This window comes from Dipodomys ordii, unplaced genomic scaffold, assembly GCF_000151885.1.
Source record: "Dipodomys ordii isolate 6190 unplaced genomic scaffold, Dord_2.0 Scaffold10, whole genome shotgun sequence".
NCBI classification, from domain to species: domain Eukaryota; kingdom Metazoa; phylum Chordata; class Mammalia; order Rodentia; family Heteromyidae; genus Dipodomys; species Dipodomys ordii.
The window spans coordinates 12853775-12875670 of NW_012267226.1; the positions used below are offsets into that span (position 1 = coordinate 12853775).

Consider the following 21896-nt stretch of genomic DNA (forward strand, 5'->3'; position numbering starts at 1 on the left):
CCAGAGTTCAAGCCCCAGGACCAACAATAAAAAAAAAAATGAGTCTCATAGACCTTTCCTGCCTGGGCTGGCTTTGAACCGTGATCCTCAGATCTCAGCCTCCTGAGTAGCTAGGATTACAGGCATGAGCCACCAGCGCCCGGCTTTTTCCACTTTTTAATTATAAAATTATTTTTACTATGCCAATTTCTCCTCTTCTGCATGAATGGACAGTTAGCATACAGAAAGAATTTTAAATTAAAGCAATGATTGGTTATATATTTATATATAAATATAATAAACAACATATAAATATACAAATATGTAATTTATGGTTATATATTTATATATAATTCTAATAAACATAATATAGAAATATAATATAGAAATATCTAATTTATATTTATATATAATTACTATATGTATAATTTTCAAAGCCCTTTTTAACATGATTTGAGGCATACCGAAGCCATTTAATATGCGGTCAGTTTTCATTAATTGTAGAAGTTATGATCTGTAAAATTTCCTCAAGGGATAAATGAGCAAGTATTAAACCATCACACTTATGGTACATATCAGGCTTGTTTCTGTGAACCTCTGGACACCACCTTTTGTCAACCAGTCCATGCATAGTCTTGCATTTGTGTGTGTGCTTCTATTTAAGGAAGTCTTTTTTTCATATATCATTGGCTCATTAATGCTGACCTCATAGTCAGCTACTCTCCAACTTAGACATGAATGAAACTTATTAACAAACTTGGTTACTCCATAACATACATCAGAGTTTAGAAACATTCAATAGAACCATTAGATAGCCCTCAAGACTATATTTGGAACCATATTAAACAGTTGATCATTGGAGGACAAAAAGCACAAGAGTAGGGAAAACGTCACTAAACTGCCTACTAAAAGGACACTGGTTTACAGCATGAAATCAGAAACAGGAAGATAGTGTTCCCTTCTTCAACCATTGTTAGGCTGCATAATGGATGAATCCAATGTTTCACTACAAAAGGTCCCCCAAGTATTGATTGACAGTCACAAATAACTATTAGCTGGAAGGCAAGTTCAAAAGCACAGAGTCCAACTGAGTGATGACTGATGATAAATACATCAATTGCACTTCAATTATTTAGTATTTCAACCAAGATTCAAAGCGTGGTTTTCCATCCTGTCACTTTTCTACTTTTAAAACACAATAAAAAGGTCCTCCACAATCCACGAACAGGCCTTTCTGTGGCTGTAGCTACAGCCCTGTGTCACTTGTCAGGTGCTGGCCTTTGGTCTCACAGTCCTTCATCTCTTTTCTACCTGTCCCAGTCCAAACATTTCCAAAGGCTACCTTCAGTTCCACTCTGTCTAGGAGACTTTGTCTTTTTCCACCAATAAACATGAGCTTTCCTCCTCTACACTAGGATCCTTGATGATGTAAAACTCATTGAGGATTTCATAGAATTCTTCACATACTTATTTCATACCCACGGGGCCATGATTGATTGTCTACTCTCAGCTTTAGCCACCCTTGTGAGTCTGGACCAGTATCTAAACACAGTACTCAAAGAATTCTTACATGTGATATGAAACTTCATCCTCACAATGCATACAGTTGATAGTTATTATCTTGTTTGTTTGGGGTTTATTTTGGGGGGGCTAGGTCTAGGTCTTACATTCCATAGCTGAAGAACATATTCCCCATTCCTGTAACTTATGAGTAGAAAAATTAGAATTTCTCTCAATTCTTTCTTTTCAAATTGCAAATCTATACTCTGTGATTCCATTCTACCACTTTGAGAAACGGAACTCACGGTGTCATTCAGGTCATTGGGCAGGGTAATGGAGGGATTCTAGACTGAGATCTAGTTTTACTCTGCCATAAAATGCAACATTTCTCTAATAAGGATTTTCTCAGTGTTATCTAGAAGTGTGCCCATAAATACAGTTTGCTGGACTGTAACACAATGAGGCACATGGGAAAGACTCAGAGCCTTTGAAAAGGTAAAAGCCAATTTAAACAACTGCTTCTTCCTATCTATCAGTAATATGACCTGTCAAATTCCACGCTGCCTTTGCTGCTGTGGCTAGAGGTCTCCTTTGCCCAGGCTCACGGTGTGAGGTCTATTCTTTTGCTCTAGTTCACTTATTTTACAAAGATGGATGGACTTTTTAAACCACAGCCAAGTGCATTTGCTTTTCGCCGCTATCTCTTCTCAGCTACTTTTTCCCTATTGAAATATCAACAACAGTTTTCTTTTATCCTCCCTTGATCCTGAAACACTAGCATTACATTTATCTCTTGCCTTTTATCTCCTTAGCAAGCGTCACTCTACTTGTTTTTATTTTGTTTTCTTTCTCAGTGATGATTTGATGGTTTTCTCTACTCAAATGTGTGTTGGTTCAAGCAGTAGAGGATGTCCATCTTTAGTGTATCTTTCAACTACTCTATGTTAATTGTCAGGGGTGAGCTTGTCCTTAAACCTGCTTTACCATGGGGAGATACACAGGAAGGTTAATTATGTATCCTAATACAAGCTTATAGTTAGGTCTTCTATTATTGAAATGTTCTTTGCTATAATTCATGAAATATTCCATGCTCTATCTATATCAGAGTTTTTCTCATCTTTGGAATGCTACCAATTATAATGGCAATATTGCATACCATTGGCATTTCAAGTGAGTTTTCCTTGTTAGCAAGCAGAAAAATCCAAGAAACCATCTTCCACTTCCCATAGCACAAACTTATCCCTCATATAAATACAGAACGATTACCATATAGGTAATTGCCTATATATAATATATTATATATGTATATTATATATGTAATATGTACCTATATATTATCATATATATACATATATATTACCTAAAGGACATGGTAGTCTTTGTGGTGCCATGCTTCAAGAAATTCCTGATCTATTTCCCATGTGTTCAATAATTTGCTAACCATACTCTCTCAGAAAGGATTCCCAGATTCTACTTTCGTGTCTGCCTTTTCTCACTTCCCTTCTTATCTCAATTACCTTTTCCTGGGGCTCCCTATTTTCTCAGAAGCATATAGTGGCCCCATCAGAAAGCAGATGATCAACACTTCATATCCCCACTTTGATTCTGTTACATTGGAGTCAACTGAATGATCAACTCTCACCTTCACTTACCATGTGTTGCATTCATTCCTGTTTAGTTCAGAGACTACATTCACTTGTGAATGTTATTTCTAGCATGATACTTCTGAATAGAAACATGCAAACCCACTAATTCTTCTGAGAGTCTAAACTAAGATATACACTGGGAATCAATAAATATAAATGAAATCTCAAAAAGCCCTCGTAGGCATTTTGCAGGATGAAAAGAATAAGAGAGCCCAGCTCTCTAGAGATCCAGTCCTGCCATGGACTTCTAGGCACTATACTAGTGCTGCACACAGATTACACACTTGCACACAACAGAAAGACTTCCCCTGTGACCTCCTGATTAATGGGCAACTGTTTATTAGAATATTTATTTTGTTTAAAGTGTTTTCTCCTTTTAAAATTAAGATGAAGCCAGATACTGGTAACATATCTGTAATCCTAGCTACTCAGGCAGCTGTGATCTGAGTCCACGAGACTCTTTTATACATACATACATATATATATATATATATATATATGTGTGTGTGTGTGTGTGTGTGTGTGTGTGTGTGTGTGTGTGCATGTGTGTGATTTATTGTAAAAATACAGTACATAGGGGTTACTCATGAAACTCTTAACTCCAATTAACCACTAACAGCTGGAAGTGGCTGTAGAGCTACAGAGCTCAGGGACAGTGCCCAGGTCCTGAGTTCAAGCCTCAGGACCATCTGGAAAATAGTAATAAAGATGAAAGAATTTGGTATGCAGTTTTTGTTGTCTGTTGGGTTTTTGTTTTGGGGGTTTGTTTGTTTGTTTTTGTCGGTCGCGGGACCTGAACTTTGGGCTTGGGCGCTGTCCCTCAGCTCTTCAGCTTAAGGCTAGCACTTTACCACTTTGCCCCACAGTGCCACTTCCAGCTTTTCCTGCTTATGTGGTGCTGAGGAATCGAACCCAGGGCCTCATGCATGTGAGGCAAGCACTCTATCACTGAGCCACCTTCCCAGCCCCAGGTATACAGTTTTTATATTCAAGTGAGAATAGCAATTTTCTGATTACAGAGTAAAATAATTATTTGTAACCTAACTGCCCTTCAGAGAAGGTGGTCCTTTTGTCCCATACCCGTAGAAACCCCAGACGATTCCAGTGTGCTAGGTAAGACCATCACATTCATCACTGTAATCATTTTTGCTTCATTAGTACACCTCTGCTCTGACTTACGATGGAGTCCTGGTAATGGCTGAGACGTTCCGAAGCCTTCGAAGGCAGAAGATCGACATTTCAAGGAGAGGAAATGCTGGGGATTGTCTGGCGAACCCTGCTGCTCCATGGGGCCAAGGAATTGACATGGAGAGGACGCTCAAGCAGGTAATCACACGCGTCCTCAATCCATCCCATGCTCTTCCTCACCAGGCATGCTTAAGAACACCGATGAATGTATTAGAGCACAAGTACATTACAATGACTGTACCATTCTGATATGTCAAGCTTGAATCATCCCAGATGCTCTGTTCATATCTTTTATCAATGAGTAGTTAGGATGAACAGAGTTATTCAAACTCCAGTCCCTTAGCACAACAGATAAGCTCACTAGATGTGTTTGTTTGGCCAGGGCCAAACTGGTAAAGCTGCTGCCATCTTAAATACTGCTGAGAGGACACGTTATACTATATATTCATAATTATATTATGTATGTATATATTATAAAATATAATACAATGTCATATAATGATTAGACATTTATAATATATGTAATATATAACGACTAGACATACAATACAGATGTTATATATAATGACTAGATAGATTTAAATCTTCTGTAATGTCATTGGTTCAAAGCAGAAAAGTGAACCAGAAAAACTAGTATCACAAAAAGGTCTATTTTGCCGGACACCAGAGGGTCACACCAATAATCCTAGCTACTGAAGTTGAGATCAGGAGGATCATGGTTCAAAGGCAGCTGAGGCAGAAGTGTCTGAGACTCTTATCTCCAATTAACCAACAAAAAGCCAAGCTGGAGGCATGGTTCAAGTGATAGAGCACCATCCAAGAACTCAAGATAAGCAAGTGTGAAGTTCTAAGCACAAACCCTAGAACTGGAGGGAGTGAATTAAAAAGAAATTTTGCATCATCTGAGCATGAGTATTTTTCACCATTTCTTATACCATAATTTCAATTTTCACAAAGAGAAAATGTATTCTAGAATGGGTATTGGGCCTACCTATTCCATGATGTGGATAAAACCTAAAGTCACTAACTAAAAGTAAATGTTAGGTATATTCCTATAAAAATACTTCATGTATTGAAGAAGAAATCTGTTAGTTGAAATGGAAACTTTATAAGGCATAAACACAGCCCTCTTGTAAGTATACAGCAAATTGGTTTTTTAGATCCCTTTGACAGTCTCTGATTACACTTCAATAGCTTGAACACTCAATGTCATCCTAGTGTCTTGGTTGTAGCCTAAAGTTCCCCATCCTGTGTGTTTTCCATCCTGTGTGGTCTCCATCCTGTGTGGTCTCCATCCTGTGTGGTCATCATCCAGGCAGGTGCAAAGTGGAGTGGATAAGGGAAAGGGCAAATGAGCACCTAGGATTTTCTCTTTCCTTTGCAGGTGCGGATTCAAGGGCTGACTGGCAATGTCCAGTTTGACCACTATGGACGAAGAGTCAACTACACGATGGATGTGTTTGAGCTAAAGAGCACAGGGCCGCGAAAGGTGAGGAACAATTTTAACTGAAAGGGAGGGGGGAGAGAGAAGATTCTGTTTTCCTAGTTTGCCTGTGGCATCTGTGAAAGGCTATGGGTGAGAGACAACTGGAAGCTTGAGATTTCCACTTTCTCTTTAGAGAGTACTAACATGTAGTATTTTCTTGATAATCTGTGCTGAGATAAGTTCTTATGGCATAAAGCTGATATTGAATGATGTGCTAAAGCTGAAACTTCTAATTTACGCATTACCAAGATCCTCTGTTTATAATGGAATTATTATGGCCAGGGAAGAGTGCTTAGCAAAAAGAATTCCACAAAATAAGCTCTGAATGGTAGCCCGTGCTTATAATACTAGTTATACAGAAGAGGTAGGAGGATTACACTCCAAGGTGTTTCTCAAGACAAAAGCATGATATTCTATCTAAAAGATAACTAAAGCAAAAAGGTTTAAGAACATTGCTCAGCTGGTAGAGCACTTGCCTAGTTTGAAACTTAGTAGTGCATACAAGAGAGAGAGAGAGATCCCGCAAAACTTACTGCACAGAAAAAATCAAGATGCAGTAAAGCGACAAAAAGCACTTCCATTTATTAATTGTGAAGCCATTTGAGAGAGGGAAACCACCATCCTGACATTCTTCAAACAAGGCAACTGTACAACCCCACCAGCACCTTACAATGAACATGGAAGATTTTCTGTAGGATTTTCTGAGATTTCAAGGGGGAAAAAAAAAAAAAAACAGATGTTCAAGTTAGCATTATCTAAAACCTTTTTCAGTACTTAGTTGTTCAAAGAATTCTTTCCAAAATATGCTCTGCTGCTTTAATGTCTTAATGATAGCTACAATTTATGAAATTCCTGCTACGCCTCACTACTGATCTTGGAGTTTTACATAATACTTGAATCTCATACAACAAGCCTGTGATTTGAATACTATTAGATTCTTCCTTTGTGTCAAAGGAGAAAACAAAGACTTTAGTTCAGATACAACTAACTCTAGAATTTTCAATTATCCGGCCCTGCCTGAATCTGCTCTGGGTGGAATTTATTTTCTAGTAAGGTAGAACATACTTACATAAGTGTGTGTGTGTAGTGTGTGTGTGTTTGTGTGTATGTATGTTGTGTGTGTGTGTGTGTGTGTGTGTGTGTGTGTGTGGTGTGCATGTGCTAGTCCTAAGACTTGAATTCAGGGCCTGAGCGCTGTCACTGAGCTTTTATGCTCAAGGCTAGCACTTTACCACTTGAGCTGCAGCTCCACTTTCAGCTTTTTGCTGGTTTTGGGGGTTGAGTCTCACCAACTTTCTTGCCCTAGCTTGCTTGGAGCTGGGGTCCTAAGATCTTGGCTTTCTGAGTAGATAGGATTATAGGTGTGAACCACTAGCACCCAGGCAAGATACTGAATTCATAAAGGGAGAAACACGTAGGCAGTAGACATGGAGAGGGCGGGGCTCAGGGTTAGCCTGGAAAACAGAGCTGATAGGTGGATCGAGGCCGGGCAATAACTGGGAAGAAAGCAGGAAGCAGCATTGTTAAGGCGACTCAGAAAGCACAGAGGCTTTCTCTGCTGTGCTTTGCTACCGGGCAGATGTACTGCTGCACCTGTGTTTCCATGGCACAGCCCTGAATGCCATCCACCTTGCCAGCCTTTTAATGGCATGTGTGTGCAGGCTGCCAGCTAATACCCAAGACACTGAGTCTGTCTGCTACACATCAGTTAGGCAGGCAAATGGTGTCCCCACACAAAGCTCCTCTAAGCAAAGCAAGGATCCACGGTTCCCAAGAAGAAATTCGCTGGCTTCCCTGACTGTCTACTCTACCCACTCTGCTCGCCCACTGCCAGCAAAAGAAAGCAAACTGTTCATCTGTGGAACAGACAATACTCTTGGTTAGGACCAGGCATGGTGGCTTACACCTGTAATCTCACCTACTCAGGAGGTGAAAATGGGAAGATTGCAACTTGAGGCCATCCCAGGGAAAACCTTAGCAGGACCCTCATCTCAACAAATAAGGCAGTTGCAATGGATGATAGTCTGTACTCTGAGCTATGCAGTAGACATAGGTAGGAGGATCACAGTCTAAGGCCAGCCTCAGCAAAAATATGAGATGCTATCCAATCAATCGAGAACCAACCAATCAATCCACCAAAGCACAAAAGGGCTGAGGCTTGGCTTTCATGGTAGAACATCTCCTTAGCAAATGTGAAGCCCTGAGTTCAAATCCCACTACCACAAAAAGAAATAACAAAATAGTTGACTCATTAGTCACAAAGACAGGTCACCAAGCAGCCAACCTTTCATGAGAAAGAAAGGCGGGGCAGTAATACCAAGTAAGCTATTAGTGGCTGTGCATCTTCTCTACTGCTTATTGAGTCACAATGAGAACAGAAATTAAGGTTTTAGGGGAGAGAGTTAACGAGGAATTTGGGAGAGTCACAAGCAGTATATCTTTACACCCAGCTGACTTTCACCTAAGACTCTTAAAAGAAATATGAAATGTAAAATGGTGCAGGCCCATCTGTCTTCATTCTCCCGTGCCAACGATCCACTCGGGTATTCCATCAGGAATATTAATGTTTAAAAATGAGCCACCATGAGAAGCAGTGCTGGAGAGGCCGTGTGGTAAGTCTGAGAAGTGAGCAATCGCTCTTGTTCATTGCACACTTGCCTTAGCGAGGGAGCTAGCCTTGAATATGGATCAGAGCCAACTCCTGCAACTGAACATTGGATGGAGTCTCATTAAGCAGAGATACAAATCTTTCTGAAGTCCAGGCCCCGACCTATGGTGGAGTCTTCCGATTAGGATGATGAGCCCCTACCACTACTGACAGGTGACAGCCTCCTACAGTTTCAGGAGTTTTTCTTTCCCACCTTCCCCTTCCCTCTCTCCCCTCCTGGCCCCTTCTCCCCCTCCCTTCTCTCTCCCCCTCCCTCCTTTCTCTTCCCTCTCCCATCTCTCTTCCTCCCATCTATCTCCCTCCCTCCTCTCTCCCTTCCTTCTATCCCTCCCTCCTGCTCCCTCCCTTCTCTCTGCCTTCTCTCCCTCCCCCTCTCTCTTTCCCTCTCTCTCTCCCTCCCCCCTCTCTCTTTCTCCCTCCCTCTCCCTCTCCCACTCCCTCTTGTGGTCAGGGGCGGTACTGGGGTTTGAACTCAGGCCCTCCTGTTGTCAGGAGGTGCCCACTCTACCACTTGAGCCACACTTCCAGCCCCATTTCAGGAATTCTTTTTTTTTGGGGGGGGGGTCCGGTCATGGGGCCTGAACTCTGGGCCTGGGCGCTGTCCCTCAGCTCTTCAGCTCAAGGCTAGCGCTCTACCACTCGAGCCACAGCGCCACTTCCAGCTTTTTTCTTTTTGCTTATGTGGTGCTGAGGAATCGAATCCAGGGCCTCATGCATGTAAGGCGAGCGCTCTACCACTGAGCCACCTTCCCAGCCCCCCATTTCAGGAATTCTTAAGAATTGAGATTTCACCCAGTGAGGGCAGGTTATATGCCTGTCCTCATTATAGGAAACCAATGTGCATTTTTACATATCATTATCAGGACAGTACAAAACTATGTCTCTCAGTTCTATAGAAAGGTGAATTACAGAGAAATTAAGTAGCCTGCTCAGAGATCGTCAGCCTAAAAGAGGTGGAGATAGAGCAGAAGCCAAACTTCAGTCACTCCAAAGCTCACTGTCTTGAACACAAGGAAACACTGACCCCCAGTGTCCATAAGATTCCTTCATTCAGTCTTTCACTTGTTCAACCATTCAGAGCTGGTGTGAGAATTTAGCCAGATTTTTCCATACATGTCTGATCAAAGGAGTTCTCCAAAGAATTAACTTTGAGTACAACAGGGGTCCCTCAATCTCAAGACAAACAACATTGCACATCGAGTCCACCATATATGTTTATTGACTATTCATCTTATTTCCAGTGCCCGAAGGAGATGAATGTTTTTCCAACATCCCTTACCAGTTTAGTTTTTCTACTCCATGTCCATAAATGGCAAGCTTGTTAAGTAATTAACAAGGCCATTATCTTGAGTATCAAGAAAACAGACTGGTCATCCTTTTATTTTTTAATTTGCTTTTTAATTTTCACTTTTTAAACAATTTGCCTCTTAACTTTGGTCTGGTGACTTACTTAATTAGATCATTCATTGTTCCAAGAAAAGGTAAGGGTGGTTTCAGGTAATTTTATTATTATTATTTTACAGGTGGGTTACTGGAATGATATGGATAAACTGGTCTTGATTCAAGATGTACCCACGCTGGGCAATGACACAGCAGCCATTGAGAACAGAACAGTTGTTGTAACCACAATCATGGTAAGTTTTGGTGTATGCTTCATGGTGTTTCGTTTCGTGTACAGGCAGTTTTAATTCCCCAGCCATGGTTAACAGGGTGGGTAAAGCTGATTCACCAAAAGTCTACTGTGGCTTTGAATAGGTTTGTCTGGAGCCTGAGTACACTCAGTACTTTTGCTTGTGTTACCTTTTGTTGCATTGTTGTTCCTGGAAGAATGCACACATGTTAAAAACAACAACAACAAAAAGAGCATCTCAAACTCTAGTGGAAATGTGTAGAACACTTAAGACCCAGACACAGCACCTGAGCACCACAAAGTCAACATCCAGTCATGAAAATATCCAGTGGAAAACCCTATTATTGTCATTACATTTCTACAGACATCAATGTAATCATAGTTAATCGTGTTTGAAAATGCTCCTGTTCAGGTTATCATCAGCTCAGTTTAATCATCAACAGAATGATTTCAATTGTCTGTTTATAAGAGTGGAGAAGTTAATGTGATGATTTTAATGGGCATGCTTTATATAACTGGATGCATTAGAAGTTAATTTTCTCTTATATTCATTTTTAATGTTAAAGAGGCTTTTTGCACCGATTATTTTTCTCGTTGACAAGTGAGAAAAACACATCTAATTTATTCTAAGAATTAAGAAAAATATGATTGCTTCATTTGACCATGCAAAATGAAAACTATGCCACATTTTAAGGCCGCTTTTACAACACGGCTTTCGTGTTTTAAATAATAGAATATCATATATGTCTTTCCCCCTCTTCTAAAGTCAAACATGCCCTTTAGAGTCAATGGTAGTCAAGAGAGATCAACAATCGGTGACCTTTCCTATTTAATTTCCAGTTTTATATCCTCGGCTCACTGTCTCTTTAGGCAAAACAAATGATTAATTATGTATGGAAGCCTTTGCTTTAAATAAAATGGAAGCCTTTTATGTTATTTAGGGTTTTTTTTTTAGCTTACATGATTTTAATTTTTAGCTTTAGGTTTTTTAGTGATGCACCACTGGCATTGAAGTCAGAACATAAAACACCAAAGAGAAGCATTTTTAGGTTGCAATTAGTTGCCTCTGCCTTGGATCCACCAGCTTCTAAGTCTTGATTGGAAGTTAATGATTTTTAGAATGCAAAGCAACCAAAAGCAGTGTCTGTGTAAACCTTTCTAACTTAATCGTGTACTATTTGCATGGGACTTTGAAAAGCAATATAAATATATATTTCTTTTCCTAAAACAAAAAAAGGCCACAAAAGTAAAAAAAAAAAAAAGGCCATGGTAATGGAAAGTCAAACTTCAGCACGGTCCTCCTCTTTTCAGCCTCTGATGAAGAACCCTATTTTCAGAAATTGATCAAGGACGAAAAGAGTTCCAACGATGTTCGACCATTCCCAACTAAGGTTCAAATCTTGTTCTCCTGTATAGTAAATTTAAGCTTATTTTTCATGTGGAATTCTTCTTGGTTGACCAAACTCTGGACTGTAGAAAATAATTTTTTAAAAAAAAATTATGTGTGACTTGTCTGAGATCCTAAAAATCTGAAGAAGAATTAATCCTCAGCTTCTTCAAGAAGATAGAAGTTGAAAAAGAATCATTTAGAAATTCTGACATACAAATTCCCATTTCATACAATGAGCTCCGAATACATAAAGAATGAAATTATATCATTCCTATTTCCGGGGGTAGATTTTCTAAAAGCCAAAATCTGATTTTGTGGGCTTGTTTTCCCAAATATACCGTGTTTCCCTTAGAAAAGCTTTTTTGAATATTTTTGCCTGTTTTGTGAAATAAATGTGTTAATGTTCTCTATAGGTATAATGTAGCGAGTATCCTTTTCAATCCCTGCTACTAGAGATTGAATATATAATTCATAAAACCAAAATACTGAATTGAGTTTTCAAGCATGACTAGTTCTGGGGAAGGCATGCTATAAAAAAAATAAAATATCCAATTGTTTCTATATATGTGAAAAATACTCTGTACAAAATATCTGTTGTTTGACAATGATGCCATCAATATTTTTGCTATCAAAATAGTGTAATCTTAGTATCTGTCTTTTGTATAAAAATGTAATCTTCCTTTAAGTAATTCATCTAGTATTTACAACTGCACAATCATTCAGTAATTCCAAAAAGCATACTAGAATCCTTTCCCTGAAAGTATCTTTGTATTTACATTTATTGACAACCCGGCCACCTCATTCACTTTGAAAGAAACATTATTGTTGTAGATGAATGAGGTATTGACACCTGCATGTAATAATTAACTAAATTCATGGAAAACACCCAGTACAGACGGGATTGGCTAGATATTGTAATGCATATACTATGGCTATCTAGATACAGAAAGAGGATGAGAATGAGCAATGGAAATGATCCATCTTGATCAGACTTGATATGGCATTTGATGTTTTTAAAAGTTGTCTTTCCTTTGTGTATGCTGTTATTTATATGTTGATACACTGTAATGATGTGTGCTACTGTTAAATAAAATTGATTGAGAAATTCAGTTATTCATCATAAATATTTATTGAGCGTCTGCTGTATGCTAGGCACAGTAATAGACCCTGGGGATATGTCATAGAGCAAAACAGACAAAAACTACACTCAGGGGAACTTCATGTCATAGTGAGAGAAAATGGATTCATAATTCATGGTCAAAACAGTGATCATTTGGAAACAAAACGTAATGTTAGTTTTTTATGCTACTGGGATTTTTTTTTCCTCCAACAGTATTGTTTATATCTACAAAGTGATCTTATTTTTAAGGATGACTTAAATAAATCCTTACTACCTGAAGGTAGTCATATTGATTATGGTATAGCTAAATTGAAATGGAAACTAAATTGGCATTTTCCTAGTTTTATCTTTAGGCTTTATTGACTACAAATTTTATCACACTCTGATGTTATACATGACACAGTGACTGTTTGCATTCAAAGTAATAATGTTGGGCTGTAGGACTAGATTAAGTATGGCAACTGTGGAAAAGGAAATTTACAGTCAATTTGGAGAGAAGAGGTGTGTGGTCATCTTCCCTCTAATTTCACTGCCTTCTTTGGCTACCGAACTGTATCTAGCAATCAAAAGATGTTTCAATGATATTTCAGACAAGTTCTTTCTTCTCAAAGGTTTACTACTAACATCAGATAGTGGGTAGGACACATTATGTAGCCAAAATGTATTTCCTTCTGATTTATAACAGTCCTTTAGGAAGAAATTCCATAAACCCAAATTTACTCACTATACCCTCAGAATTATCTTACAAACCTAAAAACAATTCCGCCCATCTATCACACTTAATCTTTCCAGAGGTTTAGGCAGTATCTAATATGTTTTCACCTCTATGTAAAATTTTGTATCTACACAAAAAATGTGTTATACACAGTATGCACATTTATAATAACATACAAATGTATATTTATGTATAGATAGACATATGTACAAAGACACAAAGGCATTATTTTCTTCCTTGTACCAAATAGTAACACGCCCCCCTCTGCTAGGTATACATTCCATCAAATGGCTTATTGCTTTTTAACTAGGCTATTTTTGCTGAGCTTAAGATGTTCAAACATTCAAGTTACTTGGGGTTTTTTGAGGAGAAAAAAATCTCCACTGCCATCTTAAAACATGTTTACTCATACAGTATATATTTTCTATTAAGATTCTTTGGAGAGTTAGCTAAGCATATTGGCTGAAAATTAACTGATTTCATTATTTAGGTGGTTTTCAAAGGTCATTGTAGTGGATCTTGGGGGAGATATTTAGAAAAGCTTGAGTTCTTGCTACTAAGCATCTTGTTTCCACAGTCTTGTTTTTGCTAAAGACAGAAAGAAAAGGATGGTTTGCTTGAGATTCAACTAACCTCATTTTGTTTGCTAAATACAGTAGGAAAAGGATTCTTGTTTGGGACTCCTCTTCACTCATTTATATCAAAGTTCACATAACTGTGATTATATTTCCTTTCGGCTATCACAGAGCAGATGTGCAGCACCATCACACTATGGAAGTTATCATCATAAACTGGTCATCGCTAGGAAGAAATACTTGTAAAATGACTTCCAAGAGATTGTTGTCCCACAGAGCACCATTAGTGACAGTAAACAAGACTGGTTATACTATTCAGAAGGAGAGGTCACATTTCACTCCTCAGATCCTTCCATTTCTACTTGTAATTGAACACCTGGGACCCTAATAAGACTTCTGCAAAGATGCCCCACAAATCCCCCTAGTGATTTGCTAGAAATCACGGGCCATCTCGGTTTGTTATATCTATTGAGATTGGGTATACAAATAGTTTCAGAAATTCAGATAATTCAGAGTGTAAACGTAACTCACGCTCTGTCATCTGTTAGCTCTGGGAATTACACAACTTTCCTGACTCCTCGTGTCTCCATGTGCAAATGAGGAATGCCTACTTGAAGGTGTGGCATTACTAAAAGGGCATAAAGACTTAAGGCTTTGTATCTGGCATGGAGTGGCACTAAGTAAGAGTTGTTACGATTTTTCACTGCTAAGTATTATTTTCCCCACCATTCATACCGCTGTAACCTAACTACAAAAAAAATTTATATGACTTGTCATCACAAGAGGACAAGACAAATTTTATGTATTTTTTTTGTATCCGCATCTCCTAGCAAGCTTGTCTGGCACACAGGAGATGTTTAGTAGATGTTTGATTAAATAATAGCCATGCAGGTTTTCATTAAGAAAATTGTTCACTATATAATACAGAGAAAATTGAACAGTTTAAATTACTTGCTAAATTTAACACCGAATCAATATAATAACATGGGTACCTAACATGCATGAAAACTTAGGGACAAAATTCCTGTTCAAAAATCTACTTCAACCTTTTGCCAAATGAGTCATGCTATACACCTTCACATAAATCCTCAGCTTGTAGTACTTGTATATGGTAGCTATATAATTACTTCAGTTAGAATGTTAACCATTCTGCCAACATGTTGATCATCCTGCTATCTATATAATCATCCATGTTTTGATTAGGCTATAATAAAAAAATATGCCCAGATTGTTTGCAATGACTACTACTATTTTGCAGCATATCTTAGAAATTAACTTTACAACAACTTGCCAATCTTCTTCAGCACACTGATAATTTGAAAAAAAACCTCCTAGAAAGTGGCAAATGTTTTCTATAACATTTTTTACCATTAGTGATGATTAGGTGCCTAATTTTATGCAGGAAACTTTCTTTACCTTTTTCCCTCAGTGTTAGAATATTTGTCAAATGCCAAGAAAGGGGAGCTATATGAGTGACTTGGCCAAGTCAAGTAAAAGCAGAACAGAGAAAAAGGATACATAGAAAATCTTGCACAATTTTTCCATGTACAGTCACATTTAGGGCATCTCTGTGAGAAAAATCATTTAATTTCTACATTCTATTGAGTCTTGAAAATGGAGTTGTCCTCTTGTAGTACTTTAAGAAAAAAAAAAAAAAACGGTCACTGCTGGTGTGGATTGCCGTGTTCTGCAAAGTAAATTGTAGCACGGAGCTCCAAGAGCTAAGTCAACTTCGTCAGTCAGGGAAAAGGAAAGGTTACTGTGAACCACCACTCCAGGTGATAACACACTCCATAAAATACATGTTATATTCAGTAATGTTGGGCCCAAAAGTGGTGAACAAATAAGATGTGACCAAAAACTCTCTCCATACTGGAGATTCACTACACTACCTTTTAATTGGTGGCTTTAGGTGCCATTTATAAAATCAAATATTTTTTGCATGTCTCTTTAATTGACACTTTTAAATGGTTTGATGTGTGTGTGCTATATGTATCATAAAAGCCTAGAAGTTACTAGCCACCAACATTTTATTTGTAAACATGGTCACAGTAATTCTTCATATTTTCTGACTCACTTGCTTAGAAAACAAAATGAGAATACCACTTCGAGTGTTTACTCACAACTACAGAACCATTAGCTTCCACAACCTTTTTAAAAGTAAAAAACTAGACACTGTGGGAAAGCAATTTTAATGCAAATAACTAGCTACATAGGATTTCTGAGCTATTAGTTTGCCTCTTTGAACTATTCTGCAGCTACTGCTTGCTCTGAGAAAAACATTAGTGATCAAAGAAAAATGATATAACACTTTCCTTAAAGAAAGTCACAGCAGAACATGGCTTAAAAATGGACTACGTGGAGACATGTGGCCTTTAATAAGCTTTCATTACACTAAACTGAACACTAAATAGCTCTTCATTCATGAAACATTTCACACGTGCTCATTTCATTGCCAAAGAAGATAACTCTCTCTAGAGAAATACCAATGGACATTTTTCCTATCACCATCACAGTGCTAGGTATGTAACAATCACTCAATGGACAGCTACTCTGCAGATTTTACTCTGCAAGTTCACATCCTTCTAAACATATTCATATACTGATCTGTTTAATGTGTAGCCACCCCAACTCATCTGTGCTATCAATACTAAAATCTGAAACAGGACAGTTACATGGAAGGTTTTCAAACCCTGAGCCTGGACAGTTACAGAACGGTTTTTCAAATGTTTTACAGTTTCTCCTTTACAGTTCTGCTTCTCTCATTATAGGAATCCCCCTATGTTATGTACAAGAAAAATCACGAAATGTTTGAAGGAAACGACAAGTATGAAGGATACTGTGTGGACTTGGCATCTGAAATTGCAAAACACATTGGTATCAAGTATAAAATTGCCATTGTCCCCGATGGAAAATACGGAGCAAGGGATGCAGATACCAAAATCTGGAATGGGATGGTAGGAGAGCTTGTTTACGGGGTAAGCAAATCCATTTATTGAAAACTTTCCTTCCTTTCGTCAGGTACGTCTTCGTGTGTAAACGTCTATTACCGTTTATTCAGTTTACCGCTATGTTCCCAGAGGCATAAAGAATATTCCCGTGGTTCCGTACTTCACGAAAAAAAAAAAAGTATGCACTTTCCAAAGAATGACACTGGTATTGACTTCAAAATCAGAAAATATTCACATTCAGAATATGCCATCCTACTTTTAAGAAATGACTGGTGAATCTGTGCTATACCGTAGAACCGTGAAACAGTTCTACAGTTTTGTGTTAGTTGACAAATTACAGGAATGGATTTCCGCCAACAGTGTAAAGTTGGTCATTTTTTTTCTATTTATCTACTCATTACATAACCAGAGTTCATAACTGCTCCTAAGTATCTTTTAAGCAACCACTCATCACACACTTCTTTAGTTTTTATAAAAATACTCACCAAGGGGCATACAAATGGAGAGTGGAAAGGTAGGCAAACGCAGTCATATTCAATGTACATTTGTGAAAATGGAACCTTTCATTTGTATTAAATATCAGGAGGCATTGGAAAGGAGAGTGGAAGGGCGGATGAATGCAGTCATTGTGTTCAATGCACCTATGTAAAAATGGAGCCAAGTCAGTAGAGGATGACTTGGGTGGGGTGGGGAGAGATGGGGGAGAGCAGTGGAAGGGTGACATTGATCAACATGCATTGTACTTTTTGAATGATATGTTGAATTGAAACACACCCTTTGTATAACTACTTAAAGATAATCTTCAAGACATATTCATCAATAATGTGAGAATCTTACAGTTCCCCCAGGACACCACCAATTTACACTTTATATAATGCATCTGTTTTTAGTTCTTATTCTAGCATCCATAACAACACACCAAAGCTAGAATTTTTCTGCCTCCCACAAGGCAGCCGGGCTCTTCCCTTTTGTGTGATGGGTATTCCGTGTAACATTGATAGCCAAGGGCAAAAACAGCACCATCCTCCCTGCCTGAATGAACAAGATCACAATCACTGCATCGGCCACCACTGCAGTGTGTAAAATCGGGCTGACGGTTAGGAGAGGCAAGCTACGCCTACATATGAGAAACACAGTCTGTATAGAATTCACAGCGAGCCCTGCTTAGCCTGCAACCGAAGTCACATGTGCTTGAAATGTGTTCTGAAGTTTCTCAAAGCTAGGCTTCTGTTTCACATTTCACTTTCAAAGCATTTCTTCTCTGCTAATTCCCTTCACAGTGAAAAGGTGATAGAGAGAAATCTGGGTGTGACTATCACCTGCCATGCTAGCTACTCCGAAGGCTGAGATCTCAGGATCTCAGTTAGAAGCCAGCCCCAGCTGGAAAGTCCAGTGTGACTCTTATCTCCAGTTGACTACCAAAAAAAAAGTCAGAAATGGAGCTGTGGTTCAAGCCTTAAGATAAAAGAAGCTCAAGGCCCTGTGTTCAAACACCAAGACTGGCACAAGGAAAAAAAAATCATTCCCCAGGGGGAAAAAAATTACCCATGGAAATCTTTAGGACTTAAGTCCTCAGAGAGACTCGAATTCCTAACCAGAAGTGCAGTCATGATTCTGCATCCTGTTTCTTAGGACATGAAGCAGTGAGTATTTTCTGCCCAGAACAGTATCGCAGCTAAAAGCCTCAGCAGTAAGAGAAACTGGTTAGACATTATAAAACCATCAGTTTTATATCCATGAGGGAGAATTGCTGACTGCTTGCGTGACCCTTAAATGAAGGCAGGGAAATGCAGCTTTTAAGAAAGCAAATCATATTTTACCCCCGAATCCATGCACAAGTTCATAGTGAGTTTTACGTTTCAAAGACAAAAGGGCCTCTAATATAGTTGTTCTTGTATGTTGTTTTAAACTTCTGGTATAGTAAGCGACTTTTAGGCATTGATATTATTGTGTTAGAACTACAGATTGAGCCTTTTATGAAAAATACTTGAGACCAAGAAAATTTCAGAATAGGAGTCTTTTCTGATTTGGGAAGATTTGCATATATTTAATGAAATATTTTGGGAAAGGACCTCCAGGTCAAAAGCACAAAAATTCATTTGTGTTTAGTCCACACCTTGTAGACGGTTTGAATGTAATTTGGTATATAATTGTAGATAACTTTGTTCGGTAAACAAAGTTTCTGTACATTGAACCAAATCTTGACCACAACCTATATCACAGTAGAATTTTCTACGTGTGTCAATATGTTGACACTCACTTCAGATGACTGACTTTTAGATTGGGAATGGTCAGTATGTCATATTGACAAGAAAGGGATATTCCTACTCTATGAAAGGAAATGCTGAGAACACAAGAAGACAATGTCATAGAACTGCCACAAAATTTAAACTTGCATAGTGCAGCCAAATGTGGTGCCTCGTGCCTCTAATCCTAGCCAAAGGGAGACTGAGGCAGGAAGAGTATTGGCTCAAGGTCAGTTTAGGCTGTGTAGAAATTTTGAGAACAAAACAATGAGTTTCTACTTTTCCCTGTAGAAAACTGGAAAAGATAAACAGGAATGTAAAGAAGCGCAAGCAGGTTCTAGAGATCAAGGTTGAAAATGCTTTCGTATAGGTGGTTCTGGGGACATTGCAAATTTGCGATACTTTTGAAGAAAGGAGGAAAATATACCTTGACATTAAAAAAAAGTCTTTTTTTTTCAATGACTGGACACCAAACACAGGACTTCATATGTGCTAAACAGGATTTTTTCCACTAAGTTACATCCCCAGTCCTAGAAATTTATCTTAAATAGTCAAGACATGTGTGAAAACTTGTCTTTAAAATTTTTTCATAGCTACAGTTTTAAATTGTGCAAAGCTGAAAACAGTACAGCTACCCCACAAAATAGGAATTTGACTGAATTTTTTTAAATTTTCACTGTATATAAGATACAATATTTGGAATAATAGAAACTTACTTTAGATTTGCATGTTGAAATGAGAAAATAGATATCGTGTTCTATTGAGAAAAGAAAACATGAAACATAGTTTTGTGTGGCTCTATTTTGTAAAAAGAGAAATATAGGCCAGGTGCCAATAGCTCTTTCCTGCAATCAGCTACTCAGGAAGCTGAGATCTGAGGGTTGTGGTTTAAAACCAGCCAGAGCAGGAAAATCTGTGAGACTCTTTTATCTCCAGTTAACCAGCAAAAAGCCAGAGGTAGAACTGTGGCTCAACCAAAAAGCTCAGAGACAGTGTTTAGGCCCTAAGCTCAAGCCCTGGTACAGCCCTCCCTTCTCCCCAAAAAAGAGAACAATCATCTTAGAGCGAAGTCTAGCAGGGAATAAAGAATGAAGAAGAGTGAGTGATAAGAGCAAGATAACACATTCTAATTTGTGATCTGCTTTTATGTGCTAATTTTTCTATTGCAGGTCCTAATATTACTTGTATATGGAAAATTATTATCCTTGAAATGGTAACAACAGACCAAATAATAGTTCTCATTTTAGCATACATGGACATTTAGGCTAAAATGTCCGTGTATTCTCACTTGAAGGGGTATAAGGCCAAATCTCAGTCCCCAAGTGACAGCCTGATTTCAGTGTATCTTTTCCATCCTCATTCCTGGCTGACCCTCTCACATCAGTCCAAGGAGCCCTAGGATATGAAAATGTTTGTCATTATGTTTTTGGTGTCAAGTGATTTTATTTTTATTTTGTCAGTCATGGGGCTGAACTCTGGGCCTGGGCGCTGTCCCTCAGCTCTTCAGCTCAAGGCTAGTGCCCTACCACTTGAGCCATGTGCCACTTCCAACTTTTTTCTGCTTATGTGGTGCTGAGGAATCAAACCTAGGGCCTCATGTATGCGAGGCAAGCACTCTACCACTGAGCCACCTTCCCAGCCCCAAGTGTGTTTATTTTAAAGTAAATCAAAACTCCTTTTCGATGTAAGGATCATACGACTCTTGGTTTCTACACCTCATTTTTTTTTCATTTGATTTTTGAGTTGTTAGGATTAAACAGGCTCTGACCCCAGAGCAGCCGTGATATGTAAAACTCCTCACTCAAAGCCTCCATCCACAAGATGGAGAAAAATAAGATTGTTAAGAGCATTAAATGAACCATTTAAAATATTGTCATCAGCATCAGATATGAAATCCCTCAGTACACACTCACTAAAAGCCTATTAAGGATTTTAATAGATAATCACAGGAACCGCTTTGAAATAAACAGACAAGAGATATTCTCATTTTATACTCATAGACACTGGAGAGAGAATTGCTGACCATCAAGAACTCTGAAAAGGAGGCAACCGAGTTATAATCATAATATCTTCTGAAGTGACTGTGTCCCAGAATCTTTTTATTAATGGGAGTAGAAAAATGAAAGGATGTGCAAGGGGGGAAAAGCCCATTTCCAGATTTTTGTGGGGGACTGAGTTGAAAAATGTTGTCAAACAAAGGCTTGTCTTTTATCATACAAACACAGCCTTTATGATTGGTTTTTCTAATAGCTGGAAAGGAAGAAAGAAGAAAGGACTGTTTGAAATTTGCAATTCATAACATTGAGGGTGGCCAAGTAATGAATCTGTGGCAACCTTCCAAATGAAACAGAAAGGGCTGTAGCCTGGCAGCAGGCCTGGCCAAGAAATTCAGAAATTCAGCCATATGGAAAGACTATTAAGTCTCTTCCTCTGCACTCTTCCAGATCCTTAAACAGAGTCATTTGAGTTCAAGTTATTTTACTTATCCACTCTTTCCTATTGCTCATCCTCTTATCAAACTGCTAGCACCAATACAAATGTTGTGCACACTCAGGCATGGCCAGGTGCTAGCATCCAAAGGGTGAGGCCCAAATTTGAGTTCAGCTTTGGCTATAAGACTTTGTTTCAGGGGCTGGGAAAGTGGCTCAGTGGTAGAGCACTTGCCTTGCATACTCGAGGCCCTGGGTTCGATTCTTCAGCACCACATAAGAAAAAAGCCGGAAGTAGCGCTGTGGCTCAAGTGGTAGAGTGCTAGCCTTGAGCTGAAGAGCTGAGGGACAGCGCCCAGGCCCAGAGTTCAGG

General features: G+C 38.6%; 1 protein-coding gene across 1 annotated transcript in view; it reads left to right on the forward strand.

Annotated features, from left to right (window-relative positions):
* Window positions 1-21896, forward strand: part of Gria4 (glutamate receptor, ionotropic, AMPA 4) — a 269646-nt gene that overhangs the window by 205275 nt on the left and 42475 nt on the right. The window contains exons 6-11 of the mRNA XM_013009473.1: window positions 4284-4451; window positions 5698-5802; window positions 9991-10101; window positions 16669-16875; window positions 17432-17493; window positions 19386-19458. Of these exons, the coding sequence (XP_012864927.1) occupies window positions 4284-4451; window positions 5698-5802; window positions 9991-10101; window positions 16669-16875; window positions 17432-17493; window positions 19386-19458 (726 nt within the window). The remainder of the gene's footprint in view (window positions 1-4283; window positions 4452-5697; window positions 5803-9990; window positions 10102-16668; window positions 16876-17431; window positions 17494-19385; window positions 19459-21896) is intronic.